The following is a 25,711-nucleotide window of genomic DNA, read 5'->3' on the forward strand; positions in this document are numbered from 1 at the left end:
TGGATTAATCACTGGCAAATACCTTTATGGTTCAGATGTATGCTTTGGCTTAATCTCAAAGTCTCTTCACAACCTTCCAAACTGTAAACGACTGCAGTGCACTATACCTTTCATTGTAGGGCCTGGAAAATGCTGTGTCTTGATAGATTTTACTTTCTGTTGATCAGATTTAGTGCTCCAATGCACTGATAAGCTTGTGTTTATGTCGTTGTTGACATCTTTGGCACTCGGCTTTAAAAAACCCAGATGGATTTGAGAAGTACTTCAGTCTGTTAATGCTCCTTGTAAATCGTGCATACTTTATGAAGAAAACAAGGCAATGAATCTTTAAGCTGCACAGAGTGGGTAAAGGTCTCCAAGGAATGGATTTGGTGTCCCCGTCTTTAAATATTAAATAATAGTAAGCGCTTGCCTGCAGATGGTAGGATCCCTGCAGGAATGGATCATACACCGAGGAGGTAAAGCTTTATGAGTAATCCTGTCACTAAAGAAGCAAATGAAGCTAGGCCTCATGGTGGATGACCTGTAAATGACTGTGAAATACAAGGTCATGGGAACAGAAACACACACGATCTATGTCACTGTAGTCTAGTTTTAAGTATCTCTTTGTCTGTACTAACTTCTGACCATTTTAATTGTTGTACCTTCTAAACAGTTCGAGCTTGAAACTCAAATGTGCAGAATCTTAATGGGCATCCTGCTATTACCATTTGTATATAAAAAAAAACTCTGTATAGCAGTCATATGTCCACCGGCCATCTGGGTTATTTGTGCTACCATGTGGCTCTTAATGGCCCATTTAACATTGGTAGGTTACTTCTCTGTAAACCTTAAAAAAAAAGAAAAACCCTGGTTTCTCCCTGGTAGATTTTATGGCATCCTGACCATGTTTCAGTACTGCCACTCTGCCACATTCGGTCCAGTTTTCACCAAATTTGGGAAGGAACATAGTGGACTTAGCCTGGAAATAACTTGCTCACAATGTGACTCACACCTCTACAACTAATACTGCAACTTGAATGCACCAGCGCAACTGCAGCCAAAGTTGGAGTTCTTCTGGAGGTCTGACCTCCAGGCCTGTACAATCATAGGTTACTTGTAGCTTCATATATCTGATATTACCCAGCAGATATTGATGAACTATCAGGATCAAATATTTGTTTTAATCTGTTCTGTGGATCTTGAAATGCTATGTGAAATTTGAGGTGTCAGCCATTGTGGTTCACTATCGTCCAATATTTCCTTTTGATAGTAGAAAAATTACAATGTTTTTTTTTTCTACTGTAATCTTTATCTTCTGGGGAGGCTTCAGTGATGCTGTGAGTCCTTTGAAGGTGGAGGATTATTGGTTTTTAAAAGATGAATACGCTGTACTTTGTCAGTGTCTTAAGGTCAATTCCCATGCATTGGACAGTAGCATCTGCAACATTCCCTGCAGAGAATCTTCTGGATGTCCTTAACTTATTTCCGGTCTGAGAAGCATAATAATCAGCAGCAGTTTTATGGCCTTATATACACGTGATTATATGGACAGGACGTGTTAAACATCTGTCTCAATATGGCGATAACTCTGACTGATGATATAATTCCAGACTAATGTGGATAAATAGCTTGTACTTACAATAGCAGACCCCCTCCTCTCCCCCATCTTTCCTTTCACACACACACAAAGCAGGATGTGGACAGTGACACATCTACTGAGGTATTAACTTGTAGTCTCTGGTGCAAGAGATAAGATGGGATACAGGAGATTAATGACTCTGTTATTGTTAAAGCACTGGAAAGTCTGGGTCACACCGGGAACAATTACTCTACTGTACTGAATAACCATCTGTATTTCTGACTCAACTAATTCCCTCCTTCAAATTGAATTAATTAAGCTTTAAATCTCTTTCCACTTGAAGAGGATTATATAATCAAAGTCACATTTTATATAATGAACACAAGACTGTTTTTGAAAGGTGAAACTGGATTCGTACTCTGTTCATTTCGGTGCGGTTAAATTGACCAAAATCAAAAACTTGCTGAGCAATTTCACCACTTAAAAGTATAACTTGGAGGGAAAAACAAGATTTCCACTGAAAACTTCAAGGTCTGTAGGTGGAAACGAATTATTTAATGAGGAGCAAAGTGGCTTGCACACCGGTTAACATCTGCTCTATGGTGTTACGCACAAGGAAAAAAGAAGAAAAAAAATTAAACCTTCAGGAACACACTGATTGTTTTTTGAGTCTGTGTGAACTGCTGTCCACTAACTGGGCCCATGTGTGTCCCGTGTCAAACAACAGCAGCCACAGGCATGTCGTTTGATCAGCACAGAAAGAAAAGCATCAGGGGTTCCTGTGGAAAGAAACGTGTTAGTCCAGCTTCAGACCTGGCAACCCAGGGCCTCCTCTTTTTGTTGCAATCTGACAAATGATCCCCAGAAGTTTGGAACTTAATTTCCCCAAAAAACAGAAGCATCTGCCAGCACGGAGGCGTATGTCCTCTCATCCTCCGAGAAAACATCTCGGCTGAATCCAGATCCTAGCAACGCAGAGGTTCAGTGGAAATAGATTTACATAATGCCTGGCAAAAGCACAATGTCTGGCAAAATGGTAGTGCGGATTGATTGTGATTGTGTTTGGAAACTATACTCCACGTTGAATCCTAAACCTGGCAACACAGGACACAAGGGGTTTGGTGCAGAAAGCCCACTCTAACATTGAACTTCTCTGCAAAAGGGCTTAATCTGAGTCTGCGAGCCAGAGGAAAACTCTTGATGGAGACTGATGATCTGCAGTTTGACTTGGAGGTTTATATAATCTCTCTGCTCTGAATCCTCAGAGGTCTGAGTGGTCTGATGCTGCCTTCAAATTCAACCTGAGAGTGGCAGATAAGTTAAACCACTGGGGTTTATTGTTTATAGAATGGATAGGTTGACAAGAGGCAGGCAAATGGCTGCCAAAAATTGTATCACTCACTACATTTTGGAAGTTAATTAGTACAAATGAGGAAGAAGTGAGTGAAAGAAGTCCTCAAATAAGTAAATAAATAATTTGTAACCTTTTGATTTTTAAATTCCCGCCCTCATGAAGCCAAATGATTACATTTCATTGCCTTTGACAATTGACATGAAAACACCCTCAGACTGTCATAAATTCTCACCAGAACTTGCGTACAGAGTTTGTTCTTCCCCTTGAAACAAATTGAAGTAGACAAACAGCTACTGAAGCTCAGAGTGACGTCCACTGGGGCGCTAATTATTTCCATGTCCTGCCTGTATGAGTCTCTCTTTACGTATGCGACATATGCCTGTGTGTGTGATGACGAGGCTGTCAGTGATGTATTCACCAGGGAAAAGAAGAGGTCACCCAGCCGCAGTGAAAGCACAGTGAGAGGAGAGGACACTGAAAACAGTGATGTGTGTGTGTTGTCTCTGGGAAATGACGAGACGTTTGCGTGTCTATATGCATCTAAAATGTCTGGATCACCTCGGGGTGTTAATCCTGTTAGCAAATGGCCACTAAAAGCAAACATGCTACCCACTGTGGAGACCTGCAGGGAGCTTAAAAACACAAGTACAGACTTACATATACAACCCAGCATGAGAGAAGGGAGGTAAAAGTAAAACTTTCTTAAAATCCAACATAAAACTTGACTTTCCTTTGTCTATGGATCTGAATGAACGTGAAGCATCAAGACTCATGCTGTGAAATATGATTTTTTTGCCAGTAGTTTGATTCTCAGAGCTACTTTCCTGCCATGAAATCTTTGAGCAGAAGTCTGGGTTTTAAAATGTTCTTTATTTTCTTAATACAGCCCCTTGAGCTTATAAATGGTGGATTCATTGCTACTCTTTGTTAATATGTTCCAACTAATCTCACCTCCTACAGAGTCCACGTGGGTGGGAATGAGAGCAAGGTTTCTCTCCTTTTCATGGTTTTTTACTGCAGGGACCTTCTCATGAGGCCAAACTGGTCATCCATCAAAACTCTCAGCCTGATTAGTTGATGTTGAATTATGCAAGTTTAAGATTTTCCAAACTTTCAAAGCTCAAGTGAGGGGAAAAATGGATTTATATAATATAAATTATCTCTAAGTGTATGTATCCCCTCAGCCTGTGCTGGTGACTTGTCCAGGGTGTATCCCACCTGTAAGGAAAGGATGAACCAGTGTATTTATTGGATGGATTGTAGTAGGTGTTAACACATTTAGTGTACAACCCTATGGATTATTGACTCTCCATTCAGTTTCCTCATGTTTTCATGTTTTCTTCTGACTCATGAAGGGTCTTTTGTGTGTTTGTATTAAAATTTCAGTGTAGTCTTGGTAGTAGGTTTTGGTTGCCAGAGAAACACATTGCAACATCTATCTTTGGGTCTTTGACATCTGATTAGTCAGAACATTCGTGTTTGTTGATGTGAGTTTATAAGGGGAGGAAGTATTTCATGTCTTGAAATGCATTCAGTTGTGTTTGTGTTTTGTTGCAGCCCTGGTTTGCAGTCTTGTCGATGCCTTTTTCATTGCTGCATGTTCCACAGTGATGAGGACTAGTATGGAGTTCATTAAAACTTGTAACAGTTCAGTGTACTCGAATGTTGTTGTGAGCTCTCAGCGCTGTGGGCTGTGCTGCAGGAACACACTAAAGGCAGTTAGAAGTTTCAGTTTGGTAAAATAGCACGATATTGTCTCTTTCAGTGACATCAAGGCTCTAGTGCTGGTTTTGCTGCAGACATTTAAACTATTAATTGTTCTGCCTTTTGTCGGTTTATGACAGTTTGACGTTGAAGCGATGTCACATGTGCTGAGTCTCAGTGCACGTTGGTACACACTGTTTCAGCCCAGCTGTCTGTGAAACAAATCTTTTCATCCTGCAGTAATGCATCCAAGAGAGGTTTTCTTTGTAGGAAAAACTGTTCTACTCACTTGTCAGACTCAGATGTGGAGACTTGTTGAAGGTGATTTTTTTTTTGCAGTATAATCCTCTGTTATTTTACCAGCATATTATGATTTGTACCTGGGGGTACATGTACATCTAATTTAAATCATATCAAATCTCAGAACTCCTGTCTGAGCAGAACATTACAAGCTCTTTACAACGCTAATGAATGGAGTCAGCTGCACTGATGAAAACCTCGACCCAGTTGTGACCTACATTAAGAAAGAAGCCGTTGTCTGATGTTGCTGCAATCAGACGTTGAGCTTTGATTGGCTGCCAGAGTTAAAACACCTCACCTGCCTGTTTCCAGGAGACAGAAGACAGTCGGCCTGCAGACCACATCAGGGAGGAGCCCCTTGTTGAAAGCTGAGTGTGTGCAGAGCGTTTCATCATGCTCTTACCTCACAGCCTCAACATCAACATACCACCATTATGTACTCAGCCATGTCCTTGAAGGGGACAAGGAGATAATAGAGTACAGTGTGGTGGTGACAGTTAGCAGAGCTGTGGTCAAGGACTGTGAGGTTAGGAATCATGAAGCCCTCAGTCCGGGTGTTAACAAGAGGAGGCCTCTTTGTTTCTGGTTTTGCTGGTGTCGTCATTAGGTGAGCAGGTGTGTGTTAGCTGTAAGCTTTGTGCACGCTTTAGTGGGATGAATCTTTGATGTGTGACCACTGTCCAGTTAGTTTTCCTCAACAGTGCTGTAGTTTCTCAGCTTGATGTTTTTCCGGTGTCTCCAGAAAACTACATCTTTCTTTTGTTTTTTTATTCATCTCATATGGATGATCACACACTTCCAGACAATTTGTCTCAATAATGATTCCACAGAAATTCTGAAATATTGTCAGGCAAGTCCCATCTGACCTGCAAAAGCTTTCTGACAGCGGTTCAGAGGATTTGTCAGATGGCAGCTCGCCTATTGATTAGGCAGAGAATTGTTTAGCATCCACCCTTGTTTAACTGCTTCCACTGTTTTTCTTGCCAAGCCTTAAGTGTACGACTGCATATAACGCCGATCCAGCTGTGAAAACCAACCACAGACGGAGATCCGGTGACGATATCTGGGACAGACTTTGTGAATGACCTCAGTTGGCACTGCTGTTGATCATCAGTCCTTGCTGCATCCACAAGGGTCTCTATAGTTTGCAAAAATTAAACTCGAAGACCTCAGTCTTCAGTGTTGGACTATCTTCCATGAAATATGTAACAGAAAATGAATATTCTGTAAGATTGCCTAAGAAAGGGAAAGGAAAGAGCCATTTAAATTGTCTTTCCTCGTCAGAATCCAGCATCAACATCTTCGACGTGTTCCATGAGGTAGTGGGTGTTGGTTGGTACTGGTCTGAGCTAAAGCAGTCCCTTACATCATGTGGAAAGATCCCAGAAATATGCCAGTGAACTGATAGGTGCCCAGGAATGAAGTAGTTGGTTGATGCAGATCCTTGACCATTTCTGAATCCAAACCTAGTCTCCAGGCTTGGCTTTCCTGCCCCTGCTCTTGTTTCATCTGGGCCTTTTTCTGATCCTATATACTCTACTGCAGGACTGGAGCTTTAGCGCCTTTACAAATAACATGGGTACATTTTGATTTTGTGGTTTTCTGGTTGCAGGGTGATTAAGTTTAGGGAAGCAAAACTACTTGGTTAAAGGTTAAGACATAACATGTGAGCCACAGTTTGTGTGTTTTTTTGTTTTTTCTTCACCAAGTCATGCATGACCTCTACAGACATCATCTTGGAGAAGTCTGATCTGAGTTCATCCTCCAGCTGATCAATTTCTTGTGCAACTGTTCTGTGGAGGAAGTGCAGCATGGACAAGAAACTGACTTTCTCTACAACTTTTATTTGAAAGACTAAATTGATAGAAAGTTTTCGGAAAAAGAAACCGATCAGTTGCACTCATTGATGTCAGCAGTAAATTCTGCAGTCGTTTTATTGGGATTTAATTTCAAGTATTCCTAAACTTATTAGTGCTAGGCAGTATCACCCTGTAATCTCAGAATCAAACTTTGCAGAAAAAAAATATTTTCGACATTTTTACTCAAATGGAAAGATCTTAATTTTGTGCATAATGAACATATAAGGATATTTTTATAGGACATTTATTGTTAGTCACAAATTCTATGAGCAATATCCAGTTCCATTAAGATCTCAATCTAATCTAAATGGTAATTACATTGTAAATGTTAAACCTGTATTGATCCTATGAGCTTGAGCTTTTATCTCTTGCCTGACCCTGCTCTGCCCCTTCTCCTGCCTCATTCAACAATCCACATTCACTGCCAGATTCATTTCACACACCACTGCATGGTGTTGAAGTATAGCTCTGAATTGAACACAAACACAACTATGTCCAATGCTTTCTGCAGCACCAGAAAAGAACATACACAGCTCAGTGACAAAGCAGACCGTAGGATTTTTTTTCTTTTCTTCCCCCATCTGGAAAAATGACTTTTGATCGATGCTCAAATATGTGATCCACCCACCACTGAGACGTCTGCTGTCCGAGGTTTGAATGGAAATCCTGGACGGACTGATGGAGATAATTCATGGTCCGAAGTCTGCTTTTGTCAAGGTAACAAACATGAGGGGGAAGAAGCTGTTGATGTGACGTCCTGGATAGATGTTAATACCAGACATTTGGTCAAAACCCCGCCCGGCAGTCGGGTACAAAGTTCCTCACCTCAAAAGCATTTTGCCCTTAAATCTGTGTTGAAATATTTGCCAACCTGGAACCATAAGCAGCAAAAACAACTGGTTGCCACAACTGCCTGTCTGTCTTTTCCTCAGCATTTGCCAGTTGTGTGTACAAGGACGTCTTTTCTTTCAAGGTAACTTGCTATCTCAGCTCTATAGGTTATTGATTCATCATGTCTCCTCCTCAGTTACGTGTACTTGTCTGTATGTCACAGGATATTTAGATGCTAAGAGGAATTAGTTTGAAGTTTTCTCTGGAATTTTCTCTGCAAAATCATTCAAACACAAGTTTACAGCTCATTTCTCTCAATACATCAGTTGTTGTTATTGTTAGACTCTCATCTTTCTACACTATGAAAATGGGGAATTTTTTGGGTGTGAGAACATGCACTGTAATTTAGAGTAAACTCCTCTGATTGCAGTGTGTACATGTTCATAAGTAACACACACCCTAGCAACCCAAACTCGTTAATGAGCATGTTTACATGCGTTGATGTAGAAATAAACCCACAGCAAAGGGTGAGGTAGAGATTTGTTGCATTTGTAAATGATCATGTAGAGAAAACCTTGCAGACTATAAATTTATAGCTCAATGCAAAGAGACTTGGTTTTCAACAAACTTCTTGACCCCATTTCTCACACCAGTAGACCCAGGAAGGCGATGATGTACAAAAATGTTTGAACAGTCTTAGCTTTATGAAGGAAAAAAAAAAAGGATATGTTGAAGTTTCTTGGCAGATGGACGACAGTATAGTGTGTTCTCCTGTCCAGGGAGTGAAACATGGCAGAGGTGGACTCATGGCTTCAGGCCGACCACATCTCTGTGTTTACCAGCCGTGTTTTCTTTAACATCAGTGGAATGAGCGGACGCTGGGGGGAACTTTAGATGTCAGCAACACCTGTACATACACATGAGTTTGTGTGTGTATACATGTGCATTGAACTGGTATTCCCTGTAGGGCTTTATAGAGCATTTTTACTATCATAATTAGTGTTTCTCTGTGTGGAGAGTGTTCATGTGGTGAGGAGCACCACCAACCGTGAATTTGCTCTCTTACTGTTTGAGCAGGAACTAGTTATTTTACATAGGATCAGGTTTTGTGTTTAGATAGCATTTATCAAGCAGAGTGAGCATTAGCAGTAGCAGCAGGATTTACTTGTGCTGCTTTGAGAAATTAGCCTCTGGATAGCTAGCTCGCCAAAACATACAGTCACACTCACCCTGCGCAGAAACTTTCAAATGGAAGGGTGGATGTTAGAAAACATTAAACACCTAACATTATTTACCTCAACTAATGACCTACAGCTTAGACAGGAGTAATGCTATCTCCTTTAATATTTCAAATTACATATTAACATGCATCTTTATTCTATCATGTTTTCTAACATCTGTTATTGCATTCCTATTTACCAGTTTGTAGTTCGGGCAAAGCTACTGTATATTCAGTCATTCCAGCTGGATGCTCCATATCCTGAGGCATTAGAACTCGTGCATCACGTCTATATTCTTATCACGTAACAAAGAACAGAACCAGCCTCCCAAAAACACTTGGTCTACTCTCTAGGACCCTTTTCAAGACCCTCAACTTTTCATTTTTAATTTTTGAAGTAAAACTGTGTAACTTCTTTAGTGAAGAGAATTGGTGAGGATCAGAAAAGGGGCACACCTGGAATGTATCTAATCCTTTGCTACTCATTGAAACCAGCTGCTGCTCACCATGTTAATCACCTACATCTGAATCTGATCTGACATATCACCCAAAAACAAAAAGTATACATCTCTGTTTGAAAACGTTTCTCCCATATATGATCACAGTCAGATGGTTTTGTTTTACCCTTGTTCTAATCTTATGTGTGTGTACTGTAGCTACATGTGTAAAAGACAAAGTTTTCAGTTGCGTTATCCTCAAACACCATAACACCCCTGTTACCTAACTTAAAACACACACACAGGTAGCACGGGTGAATAAAAGGACAGTGTCTTCCTCTTTAGTAGGATCTGTGCACAGAAAATGACATTTTCAGGGATGAGGTGGATGTTCTTTGGATGAACCAGGCATCCGATGTGGAAAATGTCTGGAAAGTTAAACGAGGCTTAAATGCCAGGCAGTATCCATAAAAAAATGAAGACCCAAATGAGCCATCAGTAGAATTCAAATGCATCAGGTAAAACAAATCACAAACTGATCTCATATACAGTATAAATAAAATGTAAACACGTGTCACTGTTAAATTCTTCCACCCACCAAAATAAAACACCCATGTTTAGGATATTCCTGCCTTATTTTCCCTCTCGGCTGCAGCCATGTGCAGGATGAATGAACAATATCTGGCTGCTGTTACCGAGTCCTCCCTGACTGACGCTTCCATTACGCTCAGACTGCTTATATTTGGCCTTTAAATTCCAAAGAAAATGCTAACGCAGTATGACGGCTTAACATCATAATTACCATGAAGAGAGCAGTCCAGTCTCTGCGAAACATGCGATCGATTCTATCATCGCCCCAGATTAACTACAGGGAGTCAAGGACAGCCAGTTCAGAGGTCAGACTTTTGGGCTTTTACAGTAAAAACAAAAGGAAAGCATTGAAATTTTTCAGTTGAAGCCAGGAGCACCTGTAAGGATGACTACACCTGGAGACAATAATTACATCCACACTGAAGCAGTAAATCCGAAGATAAATGGGATTTAAAATGCAACTTGACAACACTGACTTTTCTCCCTGCTTGGCACACACTCTGATCCGGCAGCTCAACCACCTGTAAGCCCAACCAGGCTTCTATAAAGGAAACAAGAATGGAAAAAGGAGACATTTAAGTGGAGCTAATATACATTTTAGGCCAATTCTTTCTTTAATAAATCATTTTAAAGTGGAACTTTGGCTGCAGTCTTGTTTTGCTTTTTGATTCCATAACCTTTTCATAATTAAGTTGTTAACATAGTTTCATTATGTGACAACTTCCACCCCACCATCCCCCGAAGGCATATGCTGTTTTTGTGCAACTCAATCAGAGCATTTTAATTGAGATGTAAACAAACTGTGACAAGTGTCTCGTTTGTTTGAGTTGGACTGACGCACTCCATGTCAGAAGAAAAAACGACATAATACCACTTTGGACATCATCCCGTTGGTGCGGATACAGAGTTTTGCATGATGGTCTGTGGAAACTGTGATGCTTGACCTTTATAAAAAATCAGATTTATATGAGAGAAACTTGAAAGGCCTGACTGCCGATCTAAAAATATTTTGGGTACAAGGTTTTCACCAATTCTTTAATGCCAGATTTGGTGTTAATGTGCAGCCCATTTTATTCATGGGTGCCTTTTGTAGCCTGGATCTAACCGTTTCCCTCTTGATGCATAATGAATGAATGTGTGGGCCTGTTTTGCCTCGGTGTGTAGGGTATTTTGGCTCTAAACCCTTTTGAGGCTCATCTTTCACTTTTATAAAAAGCAGCTTGACCTTGTAGCTCACGGTCCTGCCAATCATTCTCAGACCCAACACAGGAGCTCTTACTTGTTTTCAGTAGAGGGGCTGTTCCCTTTGTTAACACTGTGTTTGGATTTCGCCTTAAAAAACACCAGAAGCACTTGTTATTTTCCCCATTGACCTGGGACACACACGCACGCACGCACGCACGCACGCACGCACGCACAGCCATCACACCCTCCTCAGAGATGGAGTGTGACCTCGTGGCCCACAACACGCCCCCACCATTGTGAAGAAGCTTCATAGTGCTGCAGACCCCTTCTCCCAATCCCAAGGGCTGGGAGTCCATGTCAGTTATAAGGAGTGGGTGAGATGAGATGAGCAGGAGTGAAAGACAAATGAAAGGAAGGAGATGGACAAGGAGCTAAAAGGACAAATCTTGTATTCACATTTTGAGACATCAGAATGTGATGGATTTAAGATTTAATAAGAAGTGGATGTTTTTTTTTTGTTTTTTTTCGAACAAGATAGTCTGTATGTTCTGAGTTGAGTAAAACCTGACCAAACTTTGAAAAAGATTGCCCATTTTGAGTCATTGCCCCCAAAGGTTCCACCTGCACATTCCTTCTCAATAGGTTTATATTCTCTTGCAAAACTTAAACTCCAGTTTGCCTGCACATTGCATGTGTTTCCAGCTTCCAACCTACACCTAGTTGCACTATGGACCTAAGAAAAGCTTATCTCTCCCCCTCTGTCATCGACCTATATTGACACAGGCAGCAGGGGATGGCCGATGATGAAAACCAAACGGGGGAGCTCTCTGCTTTGCGAAGGCCCAAGGTGCTTCATTACCTCAGGTCACGTCCCTTCACTGCTGACCCCAGAGATCGTTTCCCCTCTGCCTACAGGAAGACGTCTCCATCCCCTGTGCAAATCCAAACAAATGACAAATGTGGGGCTTCTGTAGCTGGACTCTGTGAGTGACAGGAAGTGTTTTGACCAATCCCACACAGTCACATCTTATAAACCTGGGAAGAGCTGATAGAAAGAGAGATTCCAGGAACATTAAGACAAAACTAAATGTATATTTGAGGCTGATTTAAAATCTCCCAACACCTAAAAAAAACTGAAGATTGACTACATATAAACTCCCACTGCCTCTGTATTCATTCTGCTCACACAGCATGTATCACTGCTGTCAGAGCGTTAATAGACACCTACTGTGGGTCAGAGGTGCTGCAAGGAATCCTGGCTCCCGTGATAAGAAATATTTAAAATATGACTCGTAAAAACACACTGTTTATCTAGAGTAAGGTCAACGTTTTGGGGCCAGTCTCCTCTCAGCCTATTGAAGCCCCTGGTTTCTTGTGTTTTAACTCTACACCACTTAGCCTCTGTGTGCTGTCATCAGATCTGCTCTCTAAGTCTGTAAATCCAGGATCGCATCAAAGTGTGATCTTTAGTTTGCTGTTCCCCCAAGTAGTTTTTATTTCTACTGTGAATACTGAATTAAGCTCTCAGTGGCTTTGTCTTAACTCAATCTGATTGTGTTTCAGCAGCAGTGCAGTCTATCACAACCACAAACGGCTTCACATCATTGGAAATTCCCTAAAAGAATCTGTGTGTTTCAGACTCGAAGCTCAGCACCACGAACAGATGTGTTTTTCTTTTTGTTCGCTGGTGCGTTGTGATGTCAGCTGGGGCAGCTCACCCTGCTTTCTCACAGCCGTCAGCTAAAGAGCGATGACGATCCCGTATCTCACTGACTCATACCAGCCAGATCTCAGCCTGGACCCCTTTTTAATCTGCAGCCACCCACAGGCTGAAATCCCTGCCCCCCCCCCCCCCCCCCCCCCCCCCCCCCCGTCTCACTGTTTTCTTTGCATAGAAACGCCGGCCTTGTTGCTCTTTGTCTCCTTGTCTCTCTCATCACAAAGAAGCCAGCCTTTTCACTGTGTTTACCTCCAAATACACACACTACTATGGAGATGTTAGAACACTCACCTAAATGTGTGGGTGTCGAGGGGGTGTGCAGGAATCTTGGCAACCACAAAATGTATTTTCCTGCTGGAGATTTTTGCCAAACACAAACATCCATTAAGAATATGAGCTTCCCCCTCAATGTTACAACATGATGATTCTTCACTTTTCGTCTCAGTTGTCATGTTGAAACTTCTAGTTTTTATACAACTAATTTTCACAGGCAGATATTTGACTGCTGTCTGTTTTTGAATTTACTGTCTTTGCTGCAGATTGCAGTGTGCAGCCCATGTTTCAGGTGTGGTTTGGTTCAGACTACTACAACTCTTTAGTTGAGTGTTGGAGAACATTGTGGATGTTGACATCATTTCTGGCCTGATGCTGCAGCAAATATGACTCAACAAAGCAATTGTGCTAAAGTATGAGTGACTCCTAATATGAAAAAAATAGAAAAAGCACGCACATCCCTAAATCTAAATGCTGGGTGCCAGACAAGACAAATAAATGATAAGAAAAAGAAAAGTCTGCACACCAACAAAAGCTCCAGAGCAATAATTTATTATCACCCTAATGACTCCTAATATGCAAATGTATTTGTTGAAAGCTTTTCAGTGTTGGGCAAGCTACTTGGAAAATGTAGTGAGCTAAGCTACAAGTTACTCTACATGAAATGAAGCTTCACTACACTGAAGCTACCCACCAGAGAAATGTAGCAAGCTACGCTACAATAAAATGACAAAAGTAGCTTAGCTACATCAAAGCTATTTTTATTTATTTATTTTTTTTTACATCAAACCAATTTAATTCCAAGTAGGGGTGCACCGAATGGCTTTTTTTTTTGGCCGAAGCCGAATACCGAATAAAATCAAAACGCTTGGCCGAATAATACCGAATACCGAAAGTGGTTTTAAAGTTGTTGTTGTTTTTTAATAGGGCCTATTGGATAAATAAAATATTTTTTTAGACTTAATTTTCAAAGAAAGTAAATGTTGATTGACTATTCTGACAGTTTTTGAATATTCCAGTTGCCGTTGCTCATCAAAAAAGCACAAGAAGTTAAATAAAGTTTTTCATTTATATCGGCCCATTGTGAGTGCTGAAAGATCTATGCAAGTTGGCCTACATTCCAAAAAAACCCAAGTGTCTTTTCAAACAGTGGTTCCTAACCTTTCTTGGTCAGATTTTTTTTTAATTCATCAATTAGGCTACTAGACATTTCAGGCGACCTCATTTGAATTTCAGGCGACCCCACGTGGGGTCCCGACCCCAAGGTTGGGAAACATTGTTTTAAAAGACGTCACATGCTGGGCGGCATACTGTCAGAGAATAGACTGGCTCTGATGCTGTTCAGGTTGTTTGGTTTTTAAATGATTCATTAAAAGGCGCGTTTCTACAGGAACGGTCCCCTCACTCAGTCCTCTCAGTGGCCGACCGTGTCTCCGCTGCAGACAGGACGCACCGGGCTCTTGGAGCGACGTGCAACGGTGCGCGCGGTCGCTGTGCAGCGATAAAGTTGTCCAGCTACGGCTCTGATTCACGAACTTACTGTAACTAGCTATCCCTCCTCCTCTGTCACCTGCTGCGTGCTGCTCCGCTGCAGCAGATGGGCTTCAGCAGAGACGTACATGACGTCACATGGAAGCGGTGCATTTAAGGTCTAGAAATGCCTGGGGAAATGTAGCTTCTGTGGACGCTACCGCGCTACTGATCAATTAAACAGCTTAACTACTGAAAAGCTCTTTGATGTAGAAAACAGCGACGCTACGACCACGCTACTGAGAAATGTAGTTAAGTTACTAACGCCGCTACTTGTAACGTCGCTACTGCCCAACACTGAAGCTTTTTGGAGTTGTTGGATTATGAGTTTGATGAGCGAAACCAAGAAATTCCATTAGCCTCCGCAGCGTAGCTCTGAGCAGCTCGCAGGTCGGCTCCATCGTTCTAAAAATAACTTGTACTGACAACCTGTAACAAACCTACTGCTAAGGATTATGGTAATGGGCCAATTTGCCAAAATGTTGAACTATCCCTTTAAAGTAATATTGTAAAAAAAAAAAATTAAAAGGCACCTAATGTTGGAGCCATAATTAATGTAAATCACTACTGAACTCCAGCCCATCTTTTAAGGGGAGGAGCCTGTGACGTTGATCACCTGGTTTATTTGACTTTCAGCAGACAGGATGCAAAGAAAAAAGGCCTTTTGAGGTGAGATAGACATGTTCTTTTGAAGCTGATTATCAAATGGGATTCTGGTTGCATTTCAGAAAGTTTCCTGAGAGAACTTAATGAATTTAAACCTGTGTAGTGAAGCTCAAGCTGTTTAATTATCCCATAATCCTATAGATTATTAGAACAGGGAGCCACATCTCCATCACTGTCAGAAGTGATGGCACGTGTTCTTGACCAACTTACAACTTTAACATTGTGAAGAGGAATGCCGCCCGACAACACCACTGGTCAGGCCTTACGAGGTCAGTGAAGGGAGCGCAGCTTATCGCCGACGCCGCCTCTCTAACAGCAACACTCTCAGGTCATGATGGCTGTTATCTGTCTGAGCTGTCAGAGACAAGGTCTGAGCACATCTTTATCTGTCCTCCCCCTACCTCACTGGCTCCTGCAGCTAGACCGCTGGGTTATTTGTGAGTGTGTGTGCGACTGCATGTTTGTTCAAGGCAGATTCCATTTGGCACCCTTGCACAATGCTCTTAAGTCCAGACATTGTGGCAGATGATTCAGTGATGGTATAATCACCAGCAGAGGTGTGCAGCGTCACCATAGCTCATTTTTTTGAGTGTGGGTAAGAAAATATTACCCATCTACTTAGAAATGCATTATCACTTATTTTAAATCAAATGAAATGCTTTTATGTTAATCACCAAAGTTGTGCGTCATCTGGACCAAATGTCACAGAGTAGCTGAACACCGATGTAGATTACATCTTTTTAAAGATGTAGTTCTGGTTATTGCATCAGTTTCACATTTCCTAAGATCCAACCTTCAATTGATGGTTATGCTTTTTTGTAACAAATACAAGTGTCTGGGAGAGCCTTGGAAAAACAAGTCCACTAGAAATTGGCTTTGATGGTTGAGTTTTATTCACAATAATATGGACTTTTGACACTGTTATCTAGAAATTTGATGTTTAATTTGTATTTTACCAACAAAATATTTATGTTTTTAAAATGGTTTGTGTACTAGATAATGCTTACAGTGTGGATAAGTGGAGTTTGATTTGAATAGGTCGAACGTTTTCCACTACAAAATGATAAAACACATTCCCCCAATGCCAGATTTGCTTTTAGCTGTTTGCATATTTCCTTTGATCCAAGATAATTTATTTTTCTTACTGCACTTAAGAAGAGAGATTTGGACTTGATGCCGCAGCTCCTGAGGCATCTCCCCTCGTAGATCAAGGCCACACTTGCTTTAAAGGACGGCGGGGGGAAAGTGAGAGAAACCACACGAGCGAGGAGGAGCAGCAGGAACAGGGGGAGGAGGACTTAACCGGAGTGTGTTAATTTGTATCTGGGGTTGTGATGTCTGAGGGGAGGGCTGGATCAGAAAGCGGTGGTCCACAGAGAGACGCAAGGAGTCGAGTTTCAGCTTTGCGAGGGCCCCTTGAGTCCTGACGCACTGAAGCTGCCTTTGTTTGACTGGGAACCAGAGAGAGAGAGAGAGAGAGAGAGCAAGGGAGAGGAGGAGGTGGAGAGTTAGAGGGTTTTAGTTTGGAGTAAGTGAGAGAGAGAGAGGCAGAGTGGGGTCCATCTCTCTACTGCTCTATCACTCTCATTCATGACCAGGGCAAATTTACAGTGGATCTAAGCTCACCAAACCCTGAAGATGTCTTCACGGTAAATGAAAGCCACATTGTTTTTCTGTGAAGAAGTTGTTCCAAGTTAACTTTTTAGTCACTCTTCTCTCACTCTTGTTATTTTTTTTGTGCAGCTTTCCTCCCTGGCTCTTTGGATTACTTCTCCTAGTCCTCCGGTTCTGTAGCCGTCACTGCTCTGCCTATCAGCTGCTGGACGGTATGTGCACTCTCTGTCTGTTGATTGCATGCTGCAGGGGGAAATGTCTTTTTTCTTTTTTTCTTCTGCTGCTTGTGAACTTTCTGCTGGCTCATTGACTTTTCATCTGCTGAATATGAATGATGAAACTGTTGCAGTCTGGTCCTGGACTGTTACACTGAGGCGCAGCATGATAGTGCTGTAGGATGCTACAACTTTACAACAAGACCTGTGTGGGTGTATTGGGACAGGTTATATGATTGTGCTGTATAATTTGAAACATTTTGGACTTCCATGATGTCATAGTCATAAAGCAATGATATTATAGCCAGAAATGAACTTTTCATGCCTTTCTGAATATTCTCTAAGTAGCACTTTAGATATTATAGTAAAAATGTCCTTGTTTAATCGCAAATCATCTGTTTTCTCACATGTGGATGATAACTAAAGTGTCTATATGGCAAAGATCCTGGGAAAGTCTTGAAGACTTTTTGATAACAGGCATATTTGCATTAGACACCCCCATTTGATAAGATCATCCCATGGGATACTTAATGTTGGACTGGATCCAGAGTCATTGTATATAAGACTGTTTATACTGGCGATAGTGTGGCAACTGTGTGGGGAGTGAAACATGGAGCTCCTCAAACTCTTTTGGAAACTTTGCAAAACTCCTAGGAGCCGCTGCTTGTAGATTAGTGTCACACCATCCAGATACCTGTTGGCTCCCGTGCTGTCGTACCATGGTTTCAATTATATCTTGACTGAGATGTTTTTCAGAGCCCCTGTGTTGTGTGCTGCTGCTGCTGCCTGTGCAGACTGTTTTCACAGCTTAACCGTAGATGATTTTCCATGATTAACGTATCAATCAGGACACTTCAACATGGTCCCAATTAGTGCACAAGGAGCTGCAGATTTTCTTTTCCATTGCAATTGGAAGCAGACAAAACCTCACATGGTGCAGGCTGACAGACAGGCCCTGCAGTCAGTAGCAGTGTCTGATTAAGGTTGCGAAGATGATGTCATGCTCCAGATTTTTTTTTTTTATAATGTGCGTGCCGGAAGGTCAGACATGAAGGTCATTGTCTCACAGCTTCCTTTTATTAGTTTTCCTCCTGGCCTTCAGACAGACAGGCCAATGTACCATCACTGCTTTCGTCAGTGTGCTGGAATCCACATTGGCATTTGAAGCAGCTTGTCTGTGTGTGTGTGTGTGTGTGTATGTATTTGTGTGTGGATATCTTGACCTGTGATCACCACTAGGACCTCCATGTCACAAAAGCTGCATTGTCTGAGCCCAGTCAAATAATTAGCTGATGTGGGCCCGTGTTGTTTGATTGCCCTTCATTTTGAATCGAACACCACTTTGCAATAATTATCATATGATGACATATGACCTTGCAGATGTGAGTTTTGATTCAAAAGAAGTCAGAGAAGTGGATGTTTGCAACCCTGGTGAACTTGACAGTGGGTGTGTGTGTGGGGAGCTGGGCGGAGCCGTCCAGCTAAAGAAAAGTTTTTGAAGTGTGATTTCATGGTCCACTTTGCTCTGCTGTAGATCCTGCAGAGGCTGCATGAACAAGTGGCTCCTCTCCCCGGCTGTTTGTGCTTTTGCCATATTCATAATCGTCTGCCATGATTCACTTTTTCGAGAGGGGGGAAAAACAGTGTGTGCACATGCTGGCTGGCCTGCCAGAGAGAGAGAGAGAGAGAGAGAGCACCAGGGACAAATATTTCCAGGCTGCATGCTGTAAATATCCTTGAAAACAGAGCTGTCTCCGTAGCAACGTTCACACTAAGGAAACTTATTACATGACCTTTATTTCATATTATTGTGCAGACAAATGAGAAGTTGTGTGTTCTGCTCCTCTCACCACTGTCTGTTACAAGTGTTTTGATGTTTTTAGAAACTCCATGGACTCGTACATTAGCATTGGCTCACAGGAAAATGTAATTCCAGTCAGATTTGGATCATAGAAGCAGAAACATATTAACTGTTAGTGAATGAATGGATGAGTTAACAGCTGTATAAGAACATAGATTTTATCAGGTTCCTCAGATTAATTAAATGAGTGAATGAATGCCTGGATGTATGAATGCACAGATCTGAGTCAATGAATCAATCAAAATCGATGGAGCATATGAGTGAATGACAACATGAGTGGCTGCATATGGAACACAGTGATGTATGGATGGGGCTCAGTAGAAAGACTGGTGAATGAATGACTGAATGAAGGAATCAACAGATGAAATGATTCCTGGCATAAAAATTGAATAGATACTGTACATGAGACTGGCAAACAACTTCATGCAGACAAAGACTAATGAACAAATTAACGAGGCAATTAGTCGTTGTTATGTAAGCTGATGAACTTGTAAATTAACTAGTGAATGAATGAATTGATGCATTTCTGTCATTTAAACACAGAACTGCATAACCAAGTTAACAACCAGTAAAATGTCTTTGTTCCTCATTGTCAAGCTTCCAGATATCAGCTGGAGTCGTGCGTTTCATCCTACAGACGGATCATAAAGTGGCAGCTTCAGGGAACGGACTGCTTTAGATCTTTACTAATGAGCAACACATCAACAAACACAGTGCACATTATGACATCTTCAGCCTGCGGTTATTATGAGAATCAGCATTTGCACTTAATGACTATTACACTGACACGCTCCAGTGTGCATGCACATATACACACTTGCACACATTTGCCGTTGCCTATGTGCCACACCCACAAGAACACACACACACACAAATGTTGTTGTCCATCTGATGTCCACATGGTAATTATTAAAAGAAAATGTTTGTAATTATCTGAGTGGAATTAGAGGAATGCTTCAGACACAGTTGACTATTAGAGATAATGAATAAAATGATTTGGCTGGTGACGTGACTCTTGGCAAATGTGGTTGAGTGATGATGAGTACAGTGTGGGTGATGATGTATAAGACGCCAACAAGGGTGATGATGAGAGTGACGAGGTCGTGCGAGTCCCCACAGATCAGTTAAATGTGTGAGGGGTGTTGGTGAAAACGTGAGATACTGTATTACAAACAGGGCGGACCATGATGTAGACTCATACATGACACACATACTTAACTTTGACGAGATGGCGCTTACATCATACCCAGTGAATAGACTTAAACTTCATTTAAAGTGATATTATCTCTTGGATTATGGCTGCGAAATGAGGTGTTATTAGACAGTTTACAGATGCTGATATCTGAGCATGAAGAAAGTTTCTCTCCTGTGTCTGAACTAAAGCTGGAGAGAAAACTGAGACGTTAGAAAAACAGAGGGAAAGTGTTTGACACATGCAGGGAGAGCCAGAAGCTCAGTAGTAGTTCATTAACTGAATTCTAAGAAATAGCAGCAGTAACACCTGCAGACTGCCTCTTGATAATAGGATTGTCAACACAATTAAGATGACATTGAGTTTAAGGAAGTAATGTGTAAATTCTTCCATGTCCATTTGGTTCTGATTGTAATGAGATGTGGTCTGACTTGAGTTTGATGTAGGTCATCTGGACCGCTGCCCCGCACAGAGGTAACACGTCAGGTTTTGATTAGATTTGCAATTTCAGCTCAGGCACAGTGAGGTCCTCGGTCTTGTCCAACAATGATTTCATGATGAGGTTTTTTTTCTGAAGTAAGACAAAACGCACACACTCTGGAGACTTTTAAAGTCTCTGACATTTTCCTATAAATGAATGTCCACTTAGTTTCCATTCACTACATGACATAACACACAAGTGAGTCCACTGATGTGCACCTTATTCATTTACTTTTTTCACTTTTTTCTTTTGCTTGAAATGCGTAATGTGAGGCAGGTCTTTCCTGCCTTAAATCCGCATTAATAAGCCCTGAGCACCAGAGCTGTCACCAAATAAAAACCAACCCAAGAACATCATGATGACTGCCACTAGGGGTGGGGAAAAAAATCGATATTGCAATATATTGTTGTGCTCTCTGTCGCAATAAATAATCGATACACTGACGGCAAATATCGATATTTTGTTACAACACACATTATGGATTTACCCCGTTGTCACCGTCAGTAGCCTACTTTTTTTTTTCACCGTCAGTACTTAATCTCTCCTGTCCTCTTTGTGGGGGCGCTAATCCCGTAAATGAGGGAAAAGTAGGCGTGAGTAGCGGCCGGTGAAGAAGACAACAGCAGAACAACAGAACAACAACAGAAGAAGAAGACCCACCCGCAAGTTTCCACCAGAGTTTCCACTCTAAAGTGTGGACCCACTTTGGCTGTTACGAAACAGATGACAGGAGAACACTGGATAAAGAATATAATCTGCAAGAACTGTTTTGCGAAGGTAAAATATACAGCAACCACACAGACAGGCGTGTGTCTCTCTGTGTGTGTGAGTTACTACGGTTACCGCAACGCTCCCGTCCCCCTGCAGCTTGATTTACATAATCCGGTCTGAGACAGGAGTCGTCCCACTGCGTCTGCACGTCACACCGACCATCGTGCATTTGTAGAAGGACGTTGTAGTTGCTGTTGTTGCGGTTGTGCGCGACGTAGAGCTGCCGCTTCCACTAGCGAGTTTTTTTTTTTTTTTTTTTTTCCCCAATCGCCCGTTCATTTAGCCTGGTGAGGGGTGGGGTGGGGGGGGCCGGGGGGCGCTGTCTTATAATGTTACAGAAAACCTGCATGTTTTTTCTCCTCATGTCCTACACTAGAGAACTTGTTCTTCTTATCACCAAAGAGGCTGTTCTCTCTCTCTGACAGCTGGTTTTAAATACCATGAATGGAAAATTACATAAAACAAGTTGCTACTGACTTTTCAGTATCATAAAGCACTGTCTTGGTTTACATAAGACATGTTATTAATGTTCATGCACTTTAATGTCTCCAGCTGTACAGTGTTTATTCATTTGTACATTGTACGAAGTTTTGGAATTTTATGTTTTTTTTTTCATTCACATATCGTGATATATCGTTGATGAAATTTCTTGCAATATATCGAATATCGCAGATATCGTGTATCGTGATATTATCATTATCGTGGGCCAAATATCGCCACAGTATCGAATCGTGAGTTACCCATATCGTCCCACCCCTAACTGCCACTGCATGTTACACAAGGGGCCAGATGTTTCTTTGACTACGCGCATGTGTATTTACACTCTGCATCTATCCAGGCTGTGTGAGTTTGCACAGGGCAAAGATTTAATTCTCTGCTACGTGACAGTATGAGGTAATTGAATAAATAGTGTTTACATCTGGGATGATGTGCATAACAGACACATACAAGTAATTATCTGCTGGATGCAAAACCATAAAAATCAATCTTATAGTGATTTGTTTCTTTTTGCATTTTATCATCTACACTGTGATCAGTTTCAGTGTTTGGCTCAGGCACAAGTGAGTAAGACCCATGAGGCCTGCTGGGCTGATCACGTAGTGCTTACATTACATCAAGGAAATAAAATAAAAACCCACAATTGTATCTTAAACTAACATATCAACCCATTGTTTCTCTGTCCAAACAGCAAAATCACCAAATGCATGTCCCTGAAGTACAGTATGCAGCTGCAAACATCTGGGTTAGGGTCAGTTCAGGAGAGAAGATCTAGGTCATTCTGTGTGCATGGTAAAGCAGCTGCTGCTTATCTTAGCTGGTTAGTTTAACTTAGCTGCCTCCAGTCCAATTGTCTAGTGTGAAAATTTCCCAAAGTATCAAAGCAGTTCTTTTCAGTGCAAAGCTGCATCTCTACTCCACGTGATTCCTAGAACTTTCCATTCTTAGTCTTTGAAATTTAAGATGGATTTTATTCTAATAATTTCACTGTTACATCATATTTATTAGTTTGTTTGTTCCCAGAACGGTGACACAAGCCTTTATTGTGGTGGTTTGTTACTTTCATGTGTCAGCAGGATCAAACTGATTCAAGATGCGCTGCAGGTCGTGTGTGTTGCACATGCCTCTGCAGCCCGGATTGTTCCCGTTTACTTCCACCAAGTGCCAAATTTGTTCCAGTATAACATCTTTTATTATCTCCATCTGGCTCCTAATTAATTTCTCTCACACGTAATCAATGCAGTTTGTTGTTTTTGTGACTTTGCTGATCAGTCTTCTAGTAGGTAATTTTTTGCCACGTGACCTTGTAACTGTTTGAGTAGTTATTATAAACTCTCAAACATGTGAAAAGGAAACAATAGACAATGTAAAATCAGTAAAAGGATCACTGTCGGATATTTAAAGTGGTCGTTGTGCTGACATAACATTTCAAGAGAAGCTGCTCCACAGTCTCTGAGCCTGCCTGGTTGCATCTGCAAATAATCTAAAGCAAACCCATAACTAAAAACATGTGCATTATCCTGGAGCGTAAACAGGAACGGCTAAATTTGTCCTGGACAAAACAAGCCACTACACGGTGGACACGGTTGGATGCAGACAGATGAGATTGATGGCTCTCTTCAAAGCATGAAAACTAAAGGACAAACACAGGATGTGTTAAGTATGGGAAGGATTTTGCGTGGGAGAGTTAAGGTGTGACTGCAAATGTCACTTTGACCTTTGTCTTGTACAGCTTTTTATAAATCTTTGTTGTCTGTTTGTTTTGTCTGTTTAAAAGAGCTTTGAAAACAGATTAGAATATGAATTCTGTTTCATGCTAAATCGTAAAATCCGTCCTTTAGGAGTGGTTTTAGTGGGAAACTCTGATGTATTGTTAATAAATTAGAATTCCTAACTTATCTTTGTTTCACCTCTTATCTCAACACCCGTCGTCTCACTGCAATCAAAGCTTTAACCATCAAAGAGCCTTTCAACCAAACACTGCAGCCCTGAACACTTTGTTTGATGTGGTCAACTGTTTTCTTTCCTTGGGCCTTGTTTTAATGACGCAAATCAAATGAAACATTTTCCAACAACTTTCAGTCCAAAGCATGACTCATCTGTCAATACGTCTGTTTTTTATCTATATCCTTAAGTTTACCTTTCACATATGGAAGCATTGTGATATAATGGGCTCCTTGGCATTGACACCACAAAGCTCTTACCTATGAACTTTGGTGGTCACGTGATAATGTAGTTGCAAAACCAAAACTTTCTTCTTTCTTGTGAATCAATGGTACACCTGTGCCTTAAAGGCCCCATGGCATGAAAAATGTGATTTTGGTTATTTTTTCATGCTTGGGGAGGTCTCTGGGCCACGTATATACTGCCCCATGCATCAAACTGGTCATAAACGGAGAAACACACACCGCCCATTTGTAGGAACATTCTCTTTAAGACGAGCAGATAGCACTTCCTCCTTTCTGTGATGTCACACACAAGGTAACTCCGCCCACCGTGACCAGTTGTTTTTTTTCAATTTGTATGAATGCAGCTTAGGTTTCAGTTACTTGCCTGTGATTGGCCCGACCACATGCCACTCTAAAACAGTCAGTCAATCAGAGGAGAGGTTCTCATTCTCTCTTCTGATTGGCCAAATGACCTGTGCCTGTTAGAACTCCAGAAAGAGGCAACAGAAAGGGGCAGTAGAAACCATATTAAGCAGATCACAGGTACTCAAAACCAATGATACATTTTGTTAGGGATATCAGCAGGTAAATAAACCCAGAGAAAAGTGCACAGCATGGGGCCTTTAATGGGATAGTTCAACATTTTGGCAAATTGGCCCATTGCCATAAGTAGCGTAGCTCTGAGAAGCTCGTGGCTCTGCTCCGCCGTTCTAAAAATAGCTTGCAACAACAATTAAAGGTAACAAACCTACTGCTATGACTAGCCTCTGTCTTTATACGTAACCATGTTGAACATCCCATTTATTGGCTGAGCTCCCTTGCAGTTCAGCTCTGTAGTGTAGAATGTTGTTATAGGGGCTGCTAATGGAGTGTTTAGCCAGCACAGTTTAGAGGAGCAGGTCTTAGACTAGAAAGTTGTAGAGAGCTGGAACGAAGTAGCTGCGGGAAGTGAATGAGAGACACTTTCTGTGACCTCAACATCCATTAATATCCCGTCCTTCACCCAGGCTCCCAACAGAGTTGTTCAGTGGCCCCTACTGTAGATGTGACACATGAAGAATAGAAAATCTCTCTGTAGCTGGGATTTGGACTGTTACAGCACATAAACATTAGTTAGAGCTGTAAAGGGCATGGCTGTGGGGAGAATTTAATTGAATAAAATATAGCCCAAGTCGTCCTGCTCCTGTAGAGTCCATACATATAGGCTGGTGTCAGAGAGGGAGAGTTGAGCAGCATCAGTTTATGATAATGTAAAGTGCTATGAATCAGCGTGTTTGTTTTTCTGGGAGCGGCTGAACTTCCTGGCTTTTTTTTCTTTTTCTGCAAAACATGGAATCTCTAACAGCCTGGAAAGTGTCAGTCAGAGCGGAAAGATAGAGCAGAAACAAGCAGGTGTCTGTTCAGCTGTGTGGAGAGCGCAGAGAGGGAGCGAGGGGGCATGTCCTGTTATACAGCAACGAAGCATCAGAGTTTCTGATGAGGTCATGGAGTGCAGAGTGTGTGTGTGTGAGTGTGTGGCTCCCAAACATGCTGGCATGTATGAAAATAGGATTTCAGCGTCCCTAATTCATCCTAATCCTTGTTAAATTAGAATTCTGTTATTACATTAAAAAAGTAATTGTTTTCCCAAGATGCATTAGTTAGTTAGTGCAGTGAGTTTTACTTGCATCTGTGTTTGTGG

General features: G+C 41.5%; 1 protein-coding gene across 5 annotated transcripts in view; it reads left to right on the forward strand.

Annotated features, from left to right (window-relative positions):
• Positions 1-25,711, forward strand: part of LOC311003591 (uncharacterized protein) — a 100,664-nt gene that overhangs the window by 26,390 nt on the left and 48,563 nt on the right. For 4 of the 5 annotated variants that reach the window (XM_083995358.1, XM_083995359.1, XM_083995360.1 and 1 more), the window contains exons 1-2: positions 16,691-16,879; positions 16,974-17,056. The exons of the other annotated variant lie outside the window; for it this stretch is intronic. In XM_083995358.1, the coding sequence (XP_083851484.1) occupies positions 16,869-16,879; positions 16,974-17,056 (94 nt within the window). In that variant the 5' untranslated portion in view covers positions 16,691-16,868. Of the gene's footprint in view, positions 1-16,690; positions 16,880-16,973; positions 17,057-25,711 lie in introns of those variants that run through there. 5 annotated transcript variants of the gene reach the window in all.

This window comes from Trachurus trachurus (assembly GCF_905171665.1).
Source record: "Trachurus trachurus genome assembly, chromosome: 20".
Lineage (NCBI taxonomy): Eukaryota > Metazoa > Chordata > Actinopteri > Carangiformes > Carangidae > Trachurus > Trachurus trachurus.